The sequence below is a fragment of the Bactrocera oleae genome, chromosome 5 (genome assembly GCF_042242935.1).
Source record: "Bactrocera oleae isolate idBacOlea1 chromosome 5, idBacOlea1, whole genome shotgun sequence".
Classification (NCBI taxonomy): Eukaryota; Metazoa; Arthropoda; class Insecta; order Diptera; family Tephritidae; genus Bactrocera; species Bactrocera oleae.
In genome coordinates, this window is record NC_091539.1 from 45,655,354 (window position 1) to 45,675,670 (window position 20,317).

At 33.5% G+C, this 20,317-nt stretch overlaps 2 protein-coding genes across 6 annotated transcripts in view; one reads left to right on the forward strand and one right to left on the reverse strand.

The window, feature by feature from the left end:
• The window catches only part of LOC106616094 (mucin-2), a 118,449-nt gene extending 116,393 nt beyond the window's left edge, over positions 1 to 2,056 (forward strand). For both annotated transcript variants that reach the window (XM_070109948.1, XM_014232578.3), the window contains exons 3-4: positions 192 to 307; positions 511 to 2,056. In XM_070109948.1, the coding sequence (XP_069966049.1) occupies positions 192 to 307; positions 511 to 645 (251 nt within the window). In that variant the 3' untranslated portion in view covers positions 646 to 2,056. The remainder of the gene's footprint in view (positions 1 to 191; positions 308 to 510) is intronic.
• A 2,909-nt stretch (positions 2,057 to 4,965) lies between these two features.
• Positions 4,966 to 19,146, reverse strand: LOC106616073 (uncharacterized). 4 transcript variants are annotated; one of them, XM_036366038.2, is made up of 8 exons: positions 18,959 to 19,144; positions 17,770 to 17,845; positions 10,138 to 10,398; positions 9,923 to 10,049; positions 8,306 to 8,449; positions 7,123 to 8,232; positions 6,032 to 6,253; positions 4,966 to 5,899 (listed from the first exon to the last, which is right to left on the reverse strand). In XM_036366038.2, exons 3-8 carry the CDS (start codon positions 10,369 to 10,371, stop codon positions 5,751 to 5,753), a joined length of 1,986 nt encoding a protein of 661 aa, XP_036221931.2. In that variant the 5' UTR covers positions 10,372 to 10,398; positions 17,770 to 17,845; positions 18,959 to 19,144; the 3' UTR covers positions 4,966 to 5,750. The 4 variants fall into 4 exon arrangements, with proteins under 4 accessions (XP_036221931.2, XP_036221932.2, XP_014088013.2 ...); XM_036366039.2 differs by lacking the exon at positions 18,959 to 19,144 and adding an exon at positions 18,173 to 18,901; XM_014232538.3 differs by lacking the exon at positions 17,770 to 17,845.
• Positions 19,147 to 20,317: the final 1,171 nt, after the last annotated feature.

Below are 20,317 nucleotides of genomic sequence, written 5' to 3' on the forward strand. Positions count from 1 at the left end.
TTCGGTCCATTCATTATCGGACAAATAGAGTCGCACAGAACCAGCGAGCAGTTGATTGTTAAATTTGAACAGGGACTGAGGGACTGACTTCGGCTGAGTGCTTGAAATATAAACCATCGATTAGATAGACGCCACCCAAATTTCCTTCTGCTACTTTGGAATTTGTACTAAGAATATTATTGTTTTTTCAGGCACACACTCATCTGCGCCAGCATCCAGTCTATATAGCCCCGAGCTCTTCGGTCTGATGGGCCTCTCGGCATATGTGCCTGCCAAGCCAGTGGAGATTATCGATGGCAATTCAAAAGTAAATCGTGTGACAATCAAATAGATTAAATTTGAAAATCGTAAAGCTATACACAACTCACTCGTATTTTTTCTTCTTCTTCCTCACTTCATTGCGAAACATAACGAAAACTCACACACAACAATTCACATCATATTATTCTATTATGCTTATCATCAACACTCTTTACATATGCACACACACAAATACATATAAACAAATAGGTCTTCAATATCATAACGGCACCACCAAAAACTCAAGAGGATGATTCCAACAAACAGTACTCGAACAAAGATCAGTTGTCGCAAGTGAAGAAAGGCCGACGACTGAGATCGACAATGTCGCCATCTCCAAGATAAAGTGGCTGCCTCTGATGCCGTGGAACTTGTTGTTGTATTGACGAAGAAGACATCGGGCGGATGCAGTTTAATATATGCAGTTATCAATTACCCGATCTATCGTCTGTTCTACTTACTTTTGTATTATAAATTTCAAACGTTGTATTTTTTGTTTTTGTATACGCGATCATTATTGCTACGCAACTTTAGCTCTAATTCTGTAGTTCTAGGTTATGCTGTAAATTGTTGCGGAAGAAGATCTAGAGTTAAATGTCATGAAAATATTTGTAGGAGGTATCTGCGCGTGGAAATAGTTTTAAGATTATTTTAATTGTAATTCCATGGATAATATTATATAATAAAAGTATATATATACTATATAATATTATATTATATATACATAATGTTATCGACGACGCGAGAAATAACATCTTTTATGCTCTATTTTTCTACTACCGCGCATACCAATAAAATCTTCAAAACTCTTCACGTGGTCCTAGTGGATTTGAACTTTATTAATAGCTTTAAAAAAATTATTTAATATAATATATATTATATATAGAATGGTATTTCATAGCAAAATAATATCTAGCAGCTAATGTATAAAGAAATTTAAATAAATATGTAATTACGATAATTTGTTTACTTTTTCGACCATTTTTTACTTTTCTCTCACTCCCATACGCAGTGCAGCTAGAAAAAAGCATTTCTTCCAGGCACCGTGAAGTGCACAGTAGGTAGCGGCGGATTTTTTGTTAGCTGAATATCTCGCTAACCGCTGGTGGAATATATTTGTTGACCCTGCGTCGTCGCTCGGGCAACAATCCTGCATCAAAAAATTCGAGCTGCCTATAAAAGGATGCATAGAAGAATTAAGATTTTTGGAAATTTAACGGATTTGCTGTTGGAATGCCACCACAAGCAATGAATAATAGGGCATCGCTACGCATTGTATGTGCGCTGCAGGTCCCAAAAGGTCTATAATGACGGCGAGGTGCGTTGTGATGCCGAAGTTGGCGAGATGTGATTCACAAATGTGTCCCACGTATGTCACCGAATTTCAAGGATGTCTCTGTTGCTCGATGGCGATATTTCGGCAGCACACGCTTTTTCGCCACCTGCCACGATGATTGCCAACGTCTCACGAAAAAAGCTACCAAAATGTACGGTCACACCAAAGGGTAAACAACTGTTGGGCGACGAATGTCCACTGCACATTATACATCCACCAGTGGAAAATCCAATAATAAATTTAAACTAAAAATCTGAAAGTCTTAAGTATATATTTAAATATATTAATGCGTATGTTGGGATACTCAAAAATAATAAAGTGCAACATTTGCATAATGAATGTACTAAAATTAGCACTAAGTTGCATACTTAAACTTTCAAATATACCTATTAAGTATTATATATAAAAACATCTATACATACATATGTATAATTAGCTATATAAAATAGACACTAAATAAATAAATGTAATAAATATTTACAAAAAAAAATATCTAAGAAATTCTTGATAAAAATTAATATTTTGTTTTTGTAGTTTTTAAAAAATTTCGCTTTAATTAATTACACTTTTTCAATGGAAATTGCGTACAGTTGAAAAAATCTGCGAAAAAGAAATTCGCTCGCACCTGCACGGCGTCGTCGCTGGCATTTTTCCCAAAAGTTAAATTGTTCAAATTGCATCAGGCGCCCAGATCAAATCAGCAGGTGGTTGCTGCATTTTGCACACACTCACATAAGGCGACATGCACTGCAAGCATGCATCGAAAGTAGCATACTTTCAGGCAAACGGATGTTGTACAACTGCTATGCCGGCCGAAAGAAAGCAGCGTTTTATCCGCAGCCTAGAAGTATGCACCAGTGAAGTTACACTCGCTTACCGGATGCTGTGTTGGTAAGCAGTTCACATTTTTTCCGGCAGATACCTGCTGCTTTTCCGAGCATTCTGGTCGCCTAGTACCAGAGAATGTTAAATGAAATCTTTTTGAGTACTAATTTGTAATTGAGGGAACATCGAAAAATATAACTTCGAAAATGCGATGCCGTAAATAGACACAACGAATATTCCTAAATGCAAAATCCTTGCGCATACCTATTTAGATTTATGTTTTCAATTTCTATGATATGACGAATTTATAATTATAAAAGCCTTCTGAATTAAAAATCTGTATTACCGGTAAAACCCCAGAATTCATAATAAAATAAACATTTAATAGGCAATATTTCCAACTTATGTATGTGCGTTATACCGCGTTTCCACTTTTACGGTGGCTGAGGTCGTAAGCCCTTATTATGCGTATTTACACAAATGTGATAATCACACATACATACATTCTTAAATACACGTACGCTGTTGCTTTTCATAGCGTCGTATTTAGATCAAATGGGCTAAATCTACAAACTATGAAATAATGATAATAAGTAAACATATAAAAGTACTATATGGACTGTGCTTAGAATATATAGAAGTAGTTAATGATTTCATATGAATGGCAATTTTATATAAATTTTATAATTTAATGCCATAAACAGTGCATAATATGAAAAAAATTAAAATAGTATTTCAAATCTCTAAGAGGTCATGTTGCCAATTCTCCTTTCTGAAAGGGAACACCAGACAAATTCTTCAATTTATGATTTTTAGCAAATGTTGTGAGGAAGCTGCTTGTGGGCAACATACAAATGCGAGGGGGATATTAGGATTTTCAGTGATACAAATTGTAAAATTTAAATTTTTCTAATTCTTCAATTTTACTGAAGACATTATTCAATTTAATTTCATTCATTCATTTTATAAACTTAATTTCGCATTTGCGTAGGAATTTTATATGCAAACCAAAGGTTTACCAGGCGCACAGAAAAAATAGCGCGGCGCAGAGTTATGTACGAACTCACTTTGCTTTGAAGCAGACGCACATTCCTTATGAATGAATTTGTTATCGTTGTAATATGAAATACTTAGAAAATAAGCCGCGAGTTCGCTTGAATATTATTGGCCGATGATGGTGCGTCCTCATTTTTTTGTCACTTGCGCGAATGTTTGATTTTTTGCGAAAGACATATTGAGGGACATACATATGTACAGCGCTCAGTGCCGTCTTCAGGAGTAAAAAACGAGGAGAGAACCAAGAGCCTAACAATGTGGCAGCAACGGTGGCAAACCTCATCTAAAGGACGATGGACCCACAGACTAATTCCGGACATTCATTCGTGGATAGACAGACGACACGGGGACCTAAATTTCCACCTAACCCAAATACTGAGTGGGCATGGATGCTTTAGAAAGTATCTATTCAAATTTCATCATGATGTTAGTCCGTTTTGTCCGACGTGTACAGAGTGCATAGAAGACACTGAACACGTATTTTTTCAGTGCCCCCGTTTTTTGAATATTAGGAAAAAGTTAAAGTCTACACTCGGTAGTCTAAGGGTGGAAACCTTGTCAGCACATATGTGTCAGTCCTCTGATAAATGGAAAGCTGTCAGCGAAGCGTCAGCTTTAATTATGACAAAACTGAGATACTTACAACAGATTAGGAGTCAGTCAGTCCGTACGGCAGAGGAGACTTAAATGTCCTTTTCTCTCCCATGAAGTAATACTTAATCCGGTGGTTCCGTGGGAGAGATATGAGATAGGAGTAGGTTAGGTTTAGCGGATTAAAGTTCCGCACTTCGGCTTTCGATGCTTCCCCCTACTATAAAAAAAAAAAAACATATGTACATATGTGTACATATATGTAAATATTAGAATATTTATATTTTCTTGTCGGAAGTCAATTACTTTCGTTTTTATTATTTCAATTTTTGACAATTTGACGCATATCAAAGACCATCTGTGCATTTTTTACCGGTAATACAGATTTAAAAAAAAAATTTAAAATTTAAAATTTAAAAAAGAAACAAAATTTTAATTAAAAAAAATATTTTAAAACAACAAATAAATAAGTATTAAAATGTTCAGAAAAAAACAGTATGACAAATTAAAACTATATATGATTTAAAAATTAATTTAAAAAAACACACATATAATTTTAAATTTCCAAAAAGATATAATAAAAAATTAAAAAAAAACATATAAAAGTAACAACAAAAAAAAATTAAATATTATAAAAAATAAATCATAAAAAAAAGTTAAAACAATTACAGAAGAAAATTTTTAAATTAAAAAAAATATTCAAAATAAAATTTAAAAAAATTATTTAAAGCAAGTAAAAAAAAGTATTAGAATGTTGAAAAAAAAATAATGGGAACTTAAAAAACTAAAAAAAAAAAGTTTGTTTTTGTTTTTCTATTTAATTGAAACCAATAAAAAATACTAGTAATTAAAACAGATTTTTCCCTTTGTTGTACTTTTAAAATAAGCAAATTCACATTTATTGATTTATTAAACTATTTACATTTTGTGAATTGTTGTAATATAACTTTGTTATACAAATATATACACATTTGAATTCAAATAGAAACTGAATAATTAAAGAAGAGATTATTCTAAACTCCAAAAATGGCGAAATTTGAATATCTCGGCAACGGTTGGCGGAATTTTTTTTTTTTTGTTTTACAATTTTTCGGCCAACATTTTGCATCAACGTTTTGACTTGGCAAAAACAGGCGCCTCAGAAAATTAATGTTTTGCTGGCAATTTAATCAGGTTTGCAAAGGTTTTGATCGAATATTTTTGACAATTTCATAGCCTGTGTCGTTGCTTGGGCAACACTACCGATGGCGCTGAAAAATTAAGTTTTGTAGGCAATTAGACGTTTTCTATCTTAAATGTAGTACTTATGACTTAGTTATGCTTAAATGAAGATTAGTGGGTACATATTTACATACTCATATACCTATGTGAATTGTAATATTAAATTTTGTAGGAAATATTATGAAAATCGTTAGACTTATACAATAAAGTACAGCTTAAGTATATACCTACATATATATATATATATATATATTATATAGTATATTTCCCACACATTTTCAATTTATGTACATATGCATGTACAAACATGATTTCTGATAACAGGTAAGTGTATTGGAAAAGTATTTGGTTTGCGTCTGTGATGCGGGAGCGGCATCTAGCGTCGACTCAAGCAAAATTACATTACGTTAACGGCGTATAGTCATGTGGCGCAGGTTCGTTTGCGATCCCGACAACGACGACGATAACGGCGCACCAACGCCTCAAGCGTCCATGAGATGGCAGCGATAAATGACATCATGTTGAGGAAATGCAGGGTGATCGAATAGTTGAAGCGATCGCGTATAAGGCCTGAAACAACAAAAAAGCACTAAACAGATTAGGGAATTTGCAATAATTTTAAAATATAACGGTAGATATATATATATCTTAATTATATATTATGTTTTATATATAAAATGCATTAGATGGAGCGACACTTACCCACAAAGGGTCCACAGGCAAACGTAAATAGGCCGGAAATGAGCAATTGCAAACCGGAAGCAGCTGGTAAACGTTTCAATGGCACACAACTGGGTATGATGAGAGGCCAGAAAATAGTGCGCACTCCTTTGCACATTCCAATCCAAACGAACGTGCAAAGTATGACCGTATAGGAGCGAGTACACGCGACGACAGTGCGACCGAGTGCAATGCCAACGACGCCTGTGATATAAAAAATACATATTTGAAAGTGACTGTGTAATTTTGGTCTTCATTACTTTTCTAATCTGGACAAATACAGTGTATAATTTTTTTTTTAACCCTTAACAAGATACAATAAGTTATCCAAGGAGTTTGTAACACCCAGACGGAAACGTTGGGGACCATACAAAATGTATGTATATATAAAAATGTTTAGCGCGTCGAGTTGAGTCCATTTAACCATTTCTGTTTGTCTGTCCGTCTGTATATTAGCGTACTAGTCCCTCAGATTTTGAGATATCGTTCTGAAATTTTGCACGCGTCCTTCTCTCTCTGAGAAGCTGCTCGTTTTGCCTATACCGGACCACTACAGGATATAGCAGTCATACAAATCTTCATCGATCAAAATAATTCCTTATCGGGAAAACTTTTTTATTAGAAAAGAAATACATATGTATATACTAACCGATCAAAATAAAGATAAATATCTCTTCATACCCTTTTAAGCTATAAGAAATTCACCTTTGAAGGGTATTAGCTTCGGTGAAGTCGAAGAATTCTTTAACAATTTACGTAAAAACTATACATCTAAATCTACTTTAACCTAACCAGTTAGAATGCAAGGAATGAAATAAGTAGGAGCAAGGACTCCCAGAAACTAGTAAACTGCAGGTACATCAGTAGTTTAACAATATACTGACAGTGGATACACTCAAATTAGAGTTTACAATACGATCCCGATAATGTTTTTGAGAGCTTCGGAGAAAGCCTTTCAAAACGATTTCTGATTTCAAAGTAAATGGATAAAGATCAGTCCGCAAAATATCAAGACATAAATAAGAAGGAAATACTGATAATAAAACATAGTTTAAACCCACCTTAGACCTTACCTATTAGGAAGAAGACACGATTATCCCACGGTATTTTCTCCGTGACGAATGGTACGATGAATCGCACAATAATATCTAAACCTCCCAGCACTGACATAGCCGAAGTAATTTGCGACGTGGTAAATCCGAAATCATTTAGTATGAATGGCGTTAGTATAGAAAAATTCAATTCACCGAAATTGATAATCGTTAAACCCAACACCAGATTAACGAACGTGAAATCACGCAATAAATCGAGATCAAAGAAAGTCACCACTTTCTGTAAGAAGGTAAAACTCTTCACAGACATTGTGGCATCTTCGTCTTCCTCCGCCGTTGTTTCCAGCCTTTTGATGGTAAGACTTGAACGAAGCTGCGCCTTTTCGAGCAGCATACGCTCCTCGGCACAAGTACAACATAATGGAGCCGTCGTACCATGTAAGCCACCAAAATGTGGCGGCGCACGAAAGTTGCCATTGCTAGCCGATTGCTTGAGCAGCACTTCGTCGCGTTCACGTTTGAAGTTGTTCGGTTTGTAAACCTCGGCCGTCTTCAGTTCTTCCTCAGATATCACACGATTAAGTCGAGTTATACCCTCGATATCTTTCGAACTGGAGACGGTACGAAAGCGTGGTGTACCCGTTCTATGCATTGAGGTCAACGACAACTTCGAACCGAACCAACCGTCATTGGCGCGTGACAACATCGGCGTGCCCGGCTCGATTATTTCATACCCAGGCATAGCTTCGTCATCGTCCTGATACAAGTATTGGCTGGAGAAGATACCGTTACGTTTACATTGTATTTGACAATATTCGCAGAGATACTCCGCTTCGCCTGCCGCGATGCCCGAATCTCCAGCCGCTTCGGGCACATCGGGTTGCGGTGCATGATAGCGCACCGGTTGATAGATAAGTGCACAAACCATTGAATGCAATGAGAGGGCGGCGAATATGATTACGGTGCCTTGTACGCCATAATACGCGACAAATAGTGTGACTACGTGCGGCAAGAAAATCGGCCCGAGACCAGTGAGTGTCCACGAAAAGCCAGCTGCACGACGTCTTTTGTTCTTGAAGTAAGTGTTTATGGCAAGTGATGAGGCGGACACACTAATGCCGACACCAAAGCCTGGTGTGCAAAGCGAAATAAATAGATGTGTATGTCTTTAAAATAATAGGTGAGTCAAAAGTAGAATACTTACCAAATAGCAGCGCATAGGTTATCATATACCCGATAAAGGAATCGCAAAAGGCTGTTAATATTAGACCCGTGAAGATGAAAACTGAACCTGCTAGTGCAACCTGCCGAAAGGTAAAGCGTCGAAACATTGGTCCATTTAAGAGTCCTGAAAGGGAGAAAATTTACAAAGCTAAGAATTCAAGATTTTATATATGCAAACTATATAAATAATAAGAAAATCGATAGTCGGTAGTAAGAAGTCGAATAATCTGCTTACTATAATTTAAATTTGAGTTAGAAGTATAATAAAGTTAAAATAACCGGTGGTCTTATGGCCTTATGGCAAATTTTGCGGAAGGATTTTGGTTTGCGTGCTCACAAAATCCGACTAGTGTAAGAGTTGATGTCGAGCGATCATCGAACGCGTCGCACACATAAAAATTTTGTTTAGTGATGAAGCTCACTTCTGATTGAATAGATATGTTATGTTAATAAAAAAAATTGTCGCATTGAAATGGTGATAATCCACAAGGCATTGTTGAGATGTCGTTATGTCATCAAAAAGTCACAGCTTGGTGTGCTCTATGAGCAGAGGAAATGATCAGGGATCGCGCTATATCTCGCGTCGTGGGCCTGTGGCGTGGCCTCCAAGATCGTGCGATTTAATACCGTTGGACTATTTTTTGTAGGATTATGTGAATTCGCTGATCTACTCAAATAAGCCCGAGACGATTGACACCTTTGAAGATAATATTCGGCACGTTATTGCTGACATACGGCCCCGATTGTTGCAAAAAGTAGTTAAGATTGGGCCTCTTGGCTGAAACTTATTCGAACCAACAACGGCGGTCCCTTGCCCGAAAGAATATTTTACACATAATGGCAAACCCTTATCTTTATAAGAGAGCTAAATTCTTTGCCATAACATTAAACTATATGCGCGTTTGTTCTTCTACACATGTCTCAAAAAAAAAAACACCCTTTTTAACCTAGCTTTACACTCATACAATAGCCTGATCCGTTGTCTGGTTGAAATGGCGAGCATGAGAAGATGCCTGACAAGCGTATTTAAACCAGCTATTAGGCTCTAAGTGCACTACATATAGTAGTTCGTTTCTATAATATTTCTAAAAAATTCCTGATATTTCTGAAGATTGTGTGCTTATCTTAGTCTACAAATTGTTTCACATGAGATTTGACAACTTTTTTCCATCATTCATTTATAGAATTAGATCGAAATGTCTGACACTCTAAAAATATAAAAGGGACATAGTGGACGCACTATGGTAAATTCTCATGAATCGGGTTTCGAATTGCTTACATATCCATCGTTATTTCTTGGATGTGTCCCCCAGTGCATTTTTCCTGTTCTAAGACCTCAACATAAAGGTTACTGAAAATAAATCGCCAAAATTTCATTATACTTTGAAGCGCTCTAAAAAGTACCTATTTCGAAAATTGGGGGATTGGTAAAATCAGATAAAGCAATACTCTTTATAATCAAATAATAATAGCTGGTTGTTAAAAGGGATTACAAAGCCTAAAGGATCTTCTGTGAAACGCCGCCATTGATCTTTTATATAGCCGTTGTAACTGCTAATACTTCATGTAATAGATATGACTTGATATTTCCACATACCTGTACATGCCGACACAGCTGGATTCGTATTAATAATTGTTGTGATTTGCGAACTAGTAAGACCTAAAACACCCAAACGTTCGCGGAATATAAAACCGAACTGCTGTAGACATGGATAGATCGACAGCTAAAAAAGAATAAGAAAACACAAAATAATTTTACAATAAATTCGAACAAATACTGACAAATAATGTATCATTTATGGCACAACTCACGTTCGAGCAACCGGCAGCGATGCACACCAACCAAGCCCAGCCGCCATCTGGTGCTTTGAAATTCTCACCCAAATCACTTTTGTCGCGACGCACTTTCTTTGGCTTCGCCTGTGACTGTGACGTTGCTGCTGCCGGCTTTTTACTATTATCTAAGCCTTCGTTGTTGTTGGGGGTGGGTAATGTTGTCGCGCGATAGACCTGACCGCTGTTGTCGCATGCCGTTGCTTTTTCCATCACTCATTGATGTTTATAGACCGAAAACTAAAATTAGAAAAAAAAAGAAAATAATTAGTTGTATGCTACTATTTCCACGGAATGAAGTGATTTAAGGCTGGCCAGCCATTAAGGAAATTGATAAATGAGCTTCGTGTATGAAGCCATGTTCCAGAGAGTTTTTGAAAAGGGTGGTAAGAAACATATTGTCAATTTCAACGTAAGTTACAATATAACTTGCAATATTTGGATTCGTAGTCGTGTCAAGAATTATATGGATGTAAGGCATGTAAGTCAAACTATATAACTTCGGATTTTTATTACTCATTATTACTACGATTTGTTAATCAATTCAACGGCTGAAATTCTGGGAAATAAAGTTTAGTCGTAGACAATTTATTACAAAGTTGTATTAGTTAATACTGTGCAATAAATCTCAAAAAGTTGGAAGTGATGAACGTGACTGCAACCATTTAAGCTTGCCAAATGTATAGCCGTATGAGAGACAGAGAGCCTCTGTTATAACAATCATACAATAAAGTTCTGAATATAATATTATTCAAATGGCCTCCACGACTTCTTTTGCAGGAACAAATTCGATGAACCCATTTTTCGAGTACTTTTTTCACCTAATAAAGTCATATGTCATGAATACAATATACATTTGGTATGTACATATTTATTAAAATTACCAATTCAGCGTCCAAGTGCATAAATATTTACTTCTGATTCATTGTGTATTGATAGACCAATAGATTGACCTTTGCAAAGACAAAAATTTTTGAAATAAGATTTTTTGCCATCAGCCAATGATTAAAAAAAATCGCTTTAAGTCAGAATTCTCATTACACCGGTGTATTCACACATACATACCTGAAATTGCTGATATAGAAAGCGCTCATACATTAATCACAGTATTATAATAATTGCTTAAGTAAAAATTGTACATATGAGAGCATACAAAATATTTGTAAGCAATAAAATTGATACCTAAACACATTTGCATATACATTCAAAGTAAAAATTATTCAAGATAACTGATTAAGCGCCCTAGTGTGACGTAGTGTCAGTCTAAAAAATGATTATGATATAGAATATACAGAAAAATGTCTGAATAAAATAAATTGAATATTCTTCCAATGCTACAAATTCTCACTAGAAGATATTTACCTTATAACGACCTACAGCTGAAAAAAATCAAAAATTTAAAAGATGGTGGCATTTGTAAAAAAGTCCGATTTCACCGAAAATTCGAACGTCGATCAGATAAAAAAAACCTGGTAGGTCATTATAAGGAAAATTATATACATAACATGCAAAAAAAATTCGCTTAAAAAACTGATGGAGGTAATTGAACTGAGCGGCTACAATTTAGAAGGCTGTAATAATATGAAAAATTGTTTTGACCCTTAACTATAATTGATTTCCAGCATTTATAATTGAGTATCTGCAAAATAAACCTCTCCACCAAAAGAGATTTTTGGAATATACAAACTTACCAACCATAATTTTTAGGCAACATTTTTTATTTGTGAAGGGTAGTATAGCTTCGGTGCTACCAAATTTTTTCAAATAACCTTATAATAAGATGACCAAGCAGGCCAAATCTGTAGAGTTCTCTGACAACTTTGATAAGTTCATTTGTTCTGTGCAAATGTTGAATGGTATAGTCAAAACAGCCATGATATTCGAGGATATACACGTTAAGTTAATAACTACAACTGAACGCTCGGTTTCTAAATTGAGATAACCAAATAAACCGGTTAATACATAATAATGTTTTTTAATCTTTCTTTACCTAAATGTGAAAATAATAGAAAAAGCATGCACTAACTTTAACAAACTTTTTTTCAACAGGGTGCATACATTTTATTTTTGGACTTAGGAGCTTTCGTATTTCGCATGATGTTGAAATGTATAGTTCTCATAGTCATGCAGTTAGGCCTTATCAGTAATATAAAGTAAACATATTACATAAGTACAAACATAATTTGTAATCAGTTTCGATGACCAAATCTCGATTCATGTTTCTATTTTATAATAATTCACGTAAACAGAGTCGGCTTCGCTTTTTGACTTAAAAATAATAAGTTAATAAAAAATTAAAATTTTATGATGCTTATTAGAATTCGATAACTTTGTTATATATCTAATAAATCGAGATAATATAAATGAATATTAAAAAAAATCGGTTTGAAAAGCTGGATTACTTAATTACAAGATTTTTATAATGGTTCAAGAACTTAATTATTTTATTTGGATGAGGAACTGAAATGGCTGAGGATAACAGCTGCGTCTACAAAAAGGAAACCGAAAAGAAAATCTACTTTTTATTCAATCAAGGCCAATATTTCAACAAAAATTTTGGGGAACTATATTCTGAGGTGTCAAAGAAGCATAACACTTCGAGTGAAGTAAATTTAACAGCGTCGTGATTTCGCCAGAACTAAATACGCAGCTGAATAGTTAGCAGTAGCTTTCTCTAAAATTTTAAAATTATTGTAACCCTTATGGCAGTTCGACTTAATTTTTTAAGGGCCAATAAAAAATTTTTAATATAAACAAGAAAAAACGTTGACTTCGGTTGCGCCGATCAGATCCATAGCTTAAAAACTGAGGGATTAGTTCGCATATATACAGGCAGACAGACGGACATGACTGAATCGACTCAGCTCATCATGTTGATCATTTATACAAGTATACTTATATATTTTATAGTGTCTCCGACGTTTCCTTTGGGTTTTACGAACTTCGTGGCTAACTTCATATACCCTGTTCAGGGTATAATAATATTATCAAAAATAGCTGTAATGCGAGAGCATGACGTAGTTTTCGTTTAGAATTTGTGTTTATGCACAATAATCGTTTAGTAATAAAATAAATGAGTAGCAATAAATTGAAATATATTGGAAAGCGTTGGAACAAAACTGTTGCGTAAAAACCAGGAATTGTTACTTTCTGCTGTTAATTAGTATAAATGCATCCATATGTGACACTACATTCATGTGTATCAATATGGACCGATAAGCAAGCATGTATTTATTGTATATGGTGCAAATGACCCTGCTGGAAATTAAATGTATAAATCGGTTTGTACATTTTATGACATTTATTGTTTAAGTAGAATTGTGGTATATAGCTCTCATGACCTTGCTTTATATGGATAATTAACGGGAGCTATATATCATAAAGCTGCTGAAAGAACATTTAATTGTATCAAGAATTGAGCATCAGTTTTTTCAACTCTTCTTTTCTTGCCAATAACACGCCAAATGTTGGTTTACAACTAATAAGTCATGGGTAGTTTAGACCTTCACGTACTTACAAACACAGAATTTTAAAGAAATCAAAACACATGGTCAGGTTTTGGTATGGTTCGATCATCAAAACTTCGTCTCAGTAAGCTGATCTCATACTGGATGAATATTGTCCACAAGAGACTGTTTCAATGACCGATTATGCATACCGATATTGGTGCGTAGTGCTTTATAAGTTCCTAGTATAGAACGTGAAGTTAAAAAAACAAGTTTTCACAATTTTTAAATATTATACCAGCCTTTAGTCGGCTTTTTGCTATACCGAACCTAAGTGTCAAATCCATGAGCTTATTACTTTGACAGCTGGTTGCACAGCCATGCCAATAGAATATTTTATACATCTAAATGAACACCGTCTGCGTGAATTTCAATTAAGATCATTTCACAACGGGTATGTTTTCCAAGTACATTTAATTGAATGTTCAAAGCCACACGTACGAAGAGATAAATGTTTTAATTTAATGGAAATATTAAGTGACGGCCAACGGTTGTGTTTTGCTGCATATTTTATGACGGTTGGAAAAATTTCCGCAAATTTGATTTGCCGTTATATTGGCACATGTTTTGTTTGGCTAGGTAAATATATTACTTAAAAAATAATAATAATTTTAAACAACATATGTACATAATAATAAAATGGAAACAAATGTAGACATGGGCACGCGCTGCTTTAATTAAATTTGTTTTCATTCAATGAATTAATGTTTCTTGCTGCTATACTAAACAGGTACTTCAGTTTCTTGAAAGTAAAACCAAATTATATTCTTCGAATATCCAAGAGTCTTTTATTCCTAAACCGAAAGACCTTGCGGGATGTTTATAACCCCTTAAATTTCAAAATATCGATTGCATATATTTACATCCATAATATTCTCCGAAAATTTGAAATTGATCCAATAAATACTTTAGGAGAGTTTTTCAAGAGTTTTTAACTTAATGTAATTGCCTCTTAAAACTGTAAACGCGTTTTTCTTCAAACACTGTTTTCAGAGACGGTGAGAAAAATATTTTCAAAACATCTGGACCAATCGATTTTCTCACGGCTTTCTTAGATATAGTTGTCAGGTTTATCGAAGGAATAACCTTTTAATATTCCCGCAACATGTTGCTACAGAGAGTAATCGTTTTGTTCACCTTACAGTTATTTGAATCAACTAAAAGTTATCGAGATTGATATAAGGTTATATATATATAAATGATCAGGATGACGACACGAGTTGAAATTCGGGTGACTGTCTGTCCGTCCGGTCCATGTGTGAGATTTATAAATGAATTTCGGAGAAAACCCTTTCCTGATAATGGTATGTCTCTATGTCAAAAACGTGTTGAATCGGGTCTATACTTCCCTTAGCCCCATATACGTACTATGAAGATTTTCGAGCTTCCGGGTGACTTTATATCGCATATATCGGGCAATATATGAATTATCGCAATGTACAAGCTTGTATGTACTTGTATATTATATTTAGCATCTTCGGTCGAGTTAATATCACATACATAAATATATCTCATTTGAAGATGTTTCAAATATAATTTTTGTTGACGCGAACTAAAATATAGCAATAAAGTTAAGTCTAAGTTAATGGACTTCAATATATGTATGTCAAGAAGATATCAAATTTGATTGTAATTTATTCACATTATATAATATTTCTTCGAATAATGAATGTTGAATTATCTCGCAACATTTTTTAATATAAAGTTTTGCCAGTCCCTGAAGGAAATTCACGGGATTTCATTCTTGCAGGTTGCAAGAGTATAAACTAACCGGTTACATTTGAACTTAGCCCTTTCTTACCTGTTGAGCATAAAATTTAAATTTTGACTAACCCATTCCTTCGATCATTACCTAAATTCAACTATTGTTATAAACAGTTGTAAGCAGAAAAATCTTCTTCACCGTTTGACACATTTTTTTGGAGATCCAGGAGATCGGCTACGGGATCTATGGGATCCAAAGTATTTCAGAATTAATCGTACGTCAAATTATGTAAATTTACATAGTTTCTATTTACTTACTAAATAAAATACTTTATAAAAAAATTCTATGCAGCGATCTGAAATCGGATTAAGATAATATGACTGAGAACTAATAACTTAATCTTGCTAATCTTTTTCCAAAAAAAGTTCAATATTATTTAGAGAAATAAGAACTAAACTACAGACATCAATCGAAACGAATCAAAAGAGCAATCTGTGGATTTTGGAGAATATTGTTTGTGAGAAAAGATATACTAATTTAGTAAATCTGATAACTTGATTTACTTATGTACATCAAAATCAGATTTTTCGATTTATCAGTTATTACATATTTTAAAATAAAACAAAAATGCCTCTTTTTTTAAATTGTGAACTCTTGTTATTCTCTAACTCAATTGCAAAACTTGAATGCATTTTTATGCATTGAAAACTGGGCAGAAGATAAGAATGGTTCGTTCTTTTTCTGAAAATGTATTGCCTCATAAAAAAATTCATAGGAGGTGGCTATAGTACCGATAGTCGACATATAAATTATTTAATGAACATTTTAGAGAACCAAATACTTGAAAGTTTAGCGTTAAGAGAGCATATTTACTTATTGCTCAAAGCATTATTTTAGAATACTCGGTTTGAAGGTGGTACTGTGAAGAGGTTAGAACACACTATCAGAATTGACTACAAGCCACAAAATAGTGCTTTTCATTGGATCTATATAAATTAACAACCAAATTTAGTCTATGACTTAGCCTTTCATCAGGAAAGAATTCTTGTAAATTTAATTTTTTGCTGAGAAATAAAATTGAAACAGGAAAAGTTAGAACTGCGTGAAGCATAGCTGAATCTAATTAAACTAAAAGAGTTAAAGAAAAAATATTTTAAAACTAATAAAAAGTATCATTTTATCGCTTTGTGAAGCTTTTTCAATGCAAACTAAAAAGCCCAATCGCCAACTATAGCCATTCGAATACTTTACACAGTCAATCCAACTGTAACATACGAATATTTGTGTACTCCAACCAGATAATATACGAGTAACTTTTATTACTCACTACTCAAATACTATAAAATGCCATTATCTTAAGTTTCCAAGCTAAATCGAGTCAACAACTGACAAGTAGCGCAAATTTATAATTCAGATAAATTGTAATACTACATAAAAGTTTGCAACGAAACTATGTTAGACAGCATTAAGACCTATTATGATAGGTATACTTGCACTGCTAATCTTATCAATTTCATCAATAACTCTGAACTGTACGATAAGTTGATCGATTAAATAGCAACAGGTGTGGTATTCCTCTGTGTACGAGCAACTGAGAGATGCATGTAGGAATTTACATGTAATCATTAGAAGAACTCTTTGGCCACACTTTTACCATTTTTTAATAAAGAATTCAATTTTTTCAATACATTCATCATTTTTTGCCTTTAGCCTGTTAAGTTAACTAAGAAGTACCATATCATGATGAAAATTATCACTTTTTATGATAACATTCACGGTTCGGAAAAATAATTAACATTATTAATTTTCTTTGATTTCTGATAAAAAAAAGCAAGTTTTGAAGATAAAGAAATATTAATTAATTGTAATAAATATTGAAAAAAAGGTTATGTTATACTAGGTATAATGTAAAAGTGTTGAAGATAATTGTTTATAATTCCAAATTATAAAGGATTACATTTTTAAGAATAATATGCAATTTTAATGCTCAAGAATTAAGGGGATTTTTGATACTTTTCAACTTCAAATGCCTGATTACTTATTATTTGTCAACATGGAACCCATTTGTTATTGTGCATATAGCGAAAATTATGTAAAAAATAAAATGCTTATGTAAAGCAAATATGAAAATAATTCATATAAACTAAATATGTAGAAGCAATGTAGTGAAGTGTTAGTGTGAAATAAATGCATGATATAAAAGAAAAGTTAACTATAAATCGAGAAATTGCAAGATATAATTCGTCAAATTTTCAACTTAAAATGCAAATATCTCGAAAACTATAATTTTCGGCGACTATAATTATATATTCTTGATCTGGAGAATCTCCTCTATCCAACCATACCCCTTTTAACCCTAAATCGTGGGATGGTATATTAAAGTTTCCCCAAAATGCTTACCGTTTAAAAGTTGTGTGATATTATTGAACTAAAATTGTTTACAAAAATCGTAAATCTCATTCGTATAGTTCTAGTGCTGTTGGAAATGAAGAAATTAGTTTCACAAAATTGTATTTTATTACTTTCAATTGCACATTGTTTTACTGCCAACACACAGCTTATTGCATACTATATTCATATAATATTTATATACATATATATATATACATATACAAATATTGTTTTTATGTACATACATACACATGTATGTATAGTAAAACACTTGCAACAACAGGTTGTTAAATACGCCAATGCTCTTTTTATTGCTAAATACAAATCAAAATTTCAAATTTGCACTATAATATTTGCTTTGTTACTGTTATTTGTTTTTGTTTTTTTTTTTTTGGTTAATTAATTTTACTACCGGCAATCTATGACGACGGCACTAAGAATACGTTGTTGGTGCGAGCGCTTTGTTGTCAAAAGAATTTGGCGAATGAGTTGACAGTCACGAATGCAGCTCGCCCTGTGACTGAATGTATGTGTAAAAATATTTCAAAGTTGGCACTAAGTTTGGTTTTTATATTTAGTATAAGCGTTTAATATTAGCGGCAGTGAATTGCTTTGGCAAACACACAAGCACACACACACTCCCACGCGCACATGCAAGTGCTAAGATTTGGTTGCACTCGTGTACATAAATATGTGCGTAAGTATGTACATATGTACGTATTAATGACGACTGCTCAATTCGGCTGCAGCAATAGTTTTCACGTTCACGTTCTTTCAGGTTCAAGTTCAGGAAGGTCAACGCAGCATTTCTTTGTATGTATACATATACATACATATGTATGTATACACAGCTATTTTCACTTTATCAATCACTGAGAATTTTCATTCAGCAAGCCCAAGGGCTGCTACTCACTAACTCGCCAAATTGGAAGGAAAATCTCATTACGCAAACATTCTGCCACCGCACACATGCACATCTTTATCACACTTGAGACAGTTCTTTGCTTATTTTCGGTTATTTACATATTAAAATATTTACTAATTTTAGTGCCACGCGCTAAGTTGTGTGTCATAAGCTGGCTTATGATATAAACACTGTTAATCGGCACTTCGTTGATATGAAATTTTTCCACTCTTACATAGGAATACTCGTATATGTATGAATATATATTTTTTTGTCTCATAATCACTTTAATACCTCTCGTTTGTGTCAAATATTACGCGTCACTTAGACCCAACGGCTACTTTGGCTTATTACCGTTCCCCACATTAAACGGTTCTTAACCATTAACGGTAATTTGTTAAACTTTTTCGTTTGTGCTTTACTGTTTGAGCTGATTGTGACCGTATCGGTGGAATTCTGCTGGCGAACTGTGAATTGGCCGTTTCGTATTCTTACATTTTGCCCTGACTTGTTAACAGCGCGACACGAATTTGTGAGAATTTCTCAATGAAACAAGAGAGTTGCAAACGGATGTGGCTAGCCGGACGCTATTGCATCGTGCAAACAAATTTTATTATATATTCTATTATATATGTATATTTGTTTGATATACATATGTATGTATATATGTAGATGTCTCGTACACCAAACGAATTCACAATCGTGCCGCCGCTCAGCAGACTTTCAAAGAGCATTTATCACAGCGCTTCGCTTTTATTGTTTACACTCATCGAAAGCTTTCGCTGTCCAACTACGAATTGACACATACATATGTATGTATGTATGTATAATATTTATGAATACACTTAAGAATGAAATATAGTTTATTATTTTAAATTTGAATTGAAAAATTAAAAATACATTGCTAATCCCAAATACGGGATTGAAAATTTAAAAAGTTTAAAACCAAGTTTATCAATAAAATAAAAAAAAAAATTCTTTTCGCGCTTGCGTATTTTAAGTTCTACCATTTTGAACTAGAACTCGCACAGAGCCCTCATATTCAAAACTATAGAGCAAACTTACACATTCATACGATTTATACAAGTATTTTATCAATTTTTAATTTTGATTGATTGAATGAGGTTTAAAATTAAATTTTGATTTTCAATCACAATATTTTGGATCAAAAACTAAATTTGAAACTAAAAACTGAAAATCTCATTTGTAATCCAAAATTTTTAAATTGAAACATTACTTTTTGGTTGTAGGTAAAATAAATAGGGAAGATCTAAGTTCGAAACATTTCATACCCACGCAATATGCCGGCTAAATACCTTCAGGTGTTGGCAAAATTTTATATTCAAAAATGTAGCGAAAATGTTCAACTTCATTATTCGACGCAATGATAAATTGATTACAATTAAATTTGGTTTCATATTAACTTATTTTGAAGGGCATAGACTCAGTTAGTATTAGTATTCTATTTTACTTCCCGTCAGCGAAAATTATACTAAAAACATTGGGGGCATAGAAATTGAAATGCTGATTGCATTAATTTTTGAGATTGCTCAGTTATAAATATATATAATATATAAATATAATCATAAATATCATATATATGGAATAAAGTTAGCTGGACGATTCAAAATCCTGAATTTTAGCCGAATTTAA

Excerpts from the sequence above, each read along its gene's own strand:
- LOC106616073 (XM_014232538.3), bottom strand. The coding sequence starts at position 10,371 with ATGGAAAAAGCAACGGCATGCGACAACAGCGGTCAGGTCTATCGCGCG. Across the intron at positions 8,450-9,922 it reads AGCTGTGTCGGCATGTACAG|GACTCTTAAATGGACCAATG; the intron begins GTATGTGGAAAT and ends TCTCCCTTTCAG. Across the intron at positions 6,254-7,122 it reads TCGTGTCTTCTTCCTAATAG|GCGTCGTTGGCATTGCACTC; the intron begins GTAAGGTCTAAG and ends TTTATATCACAG.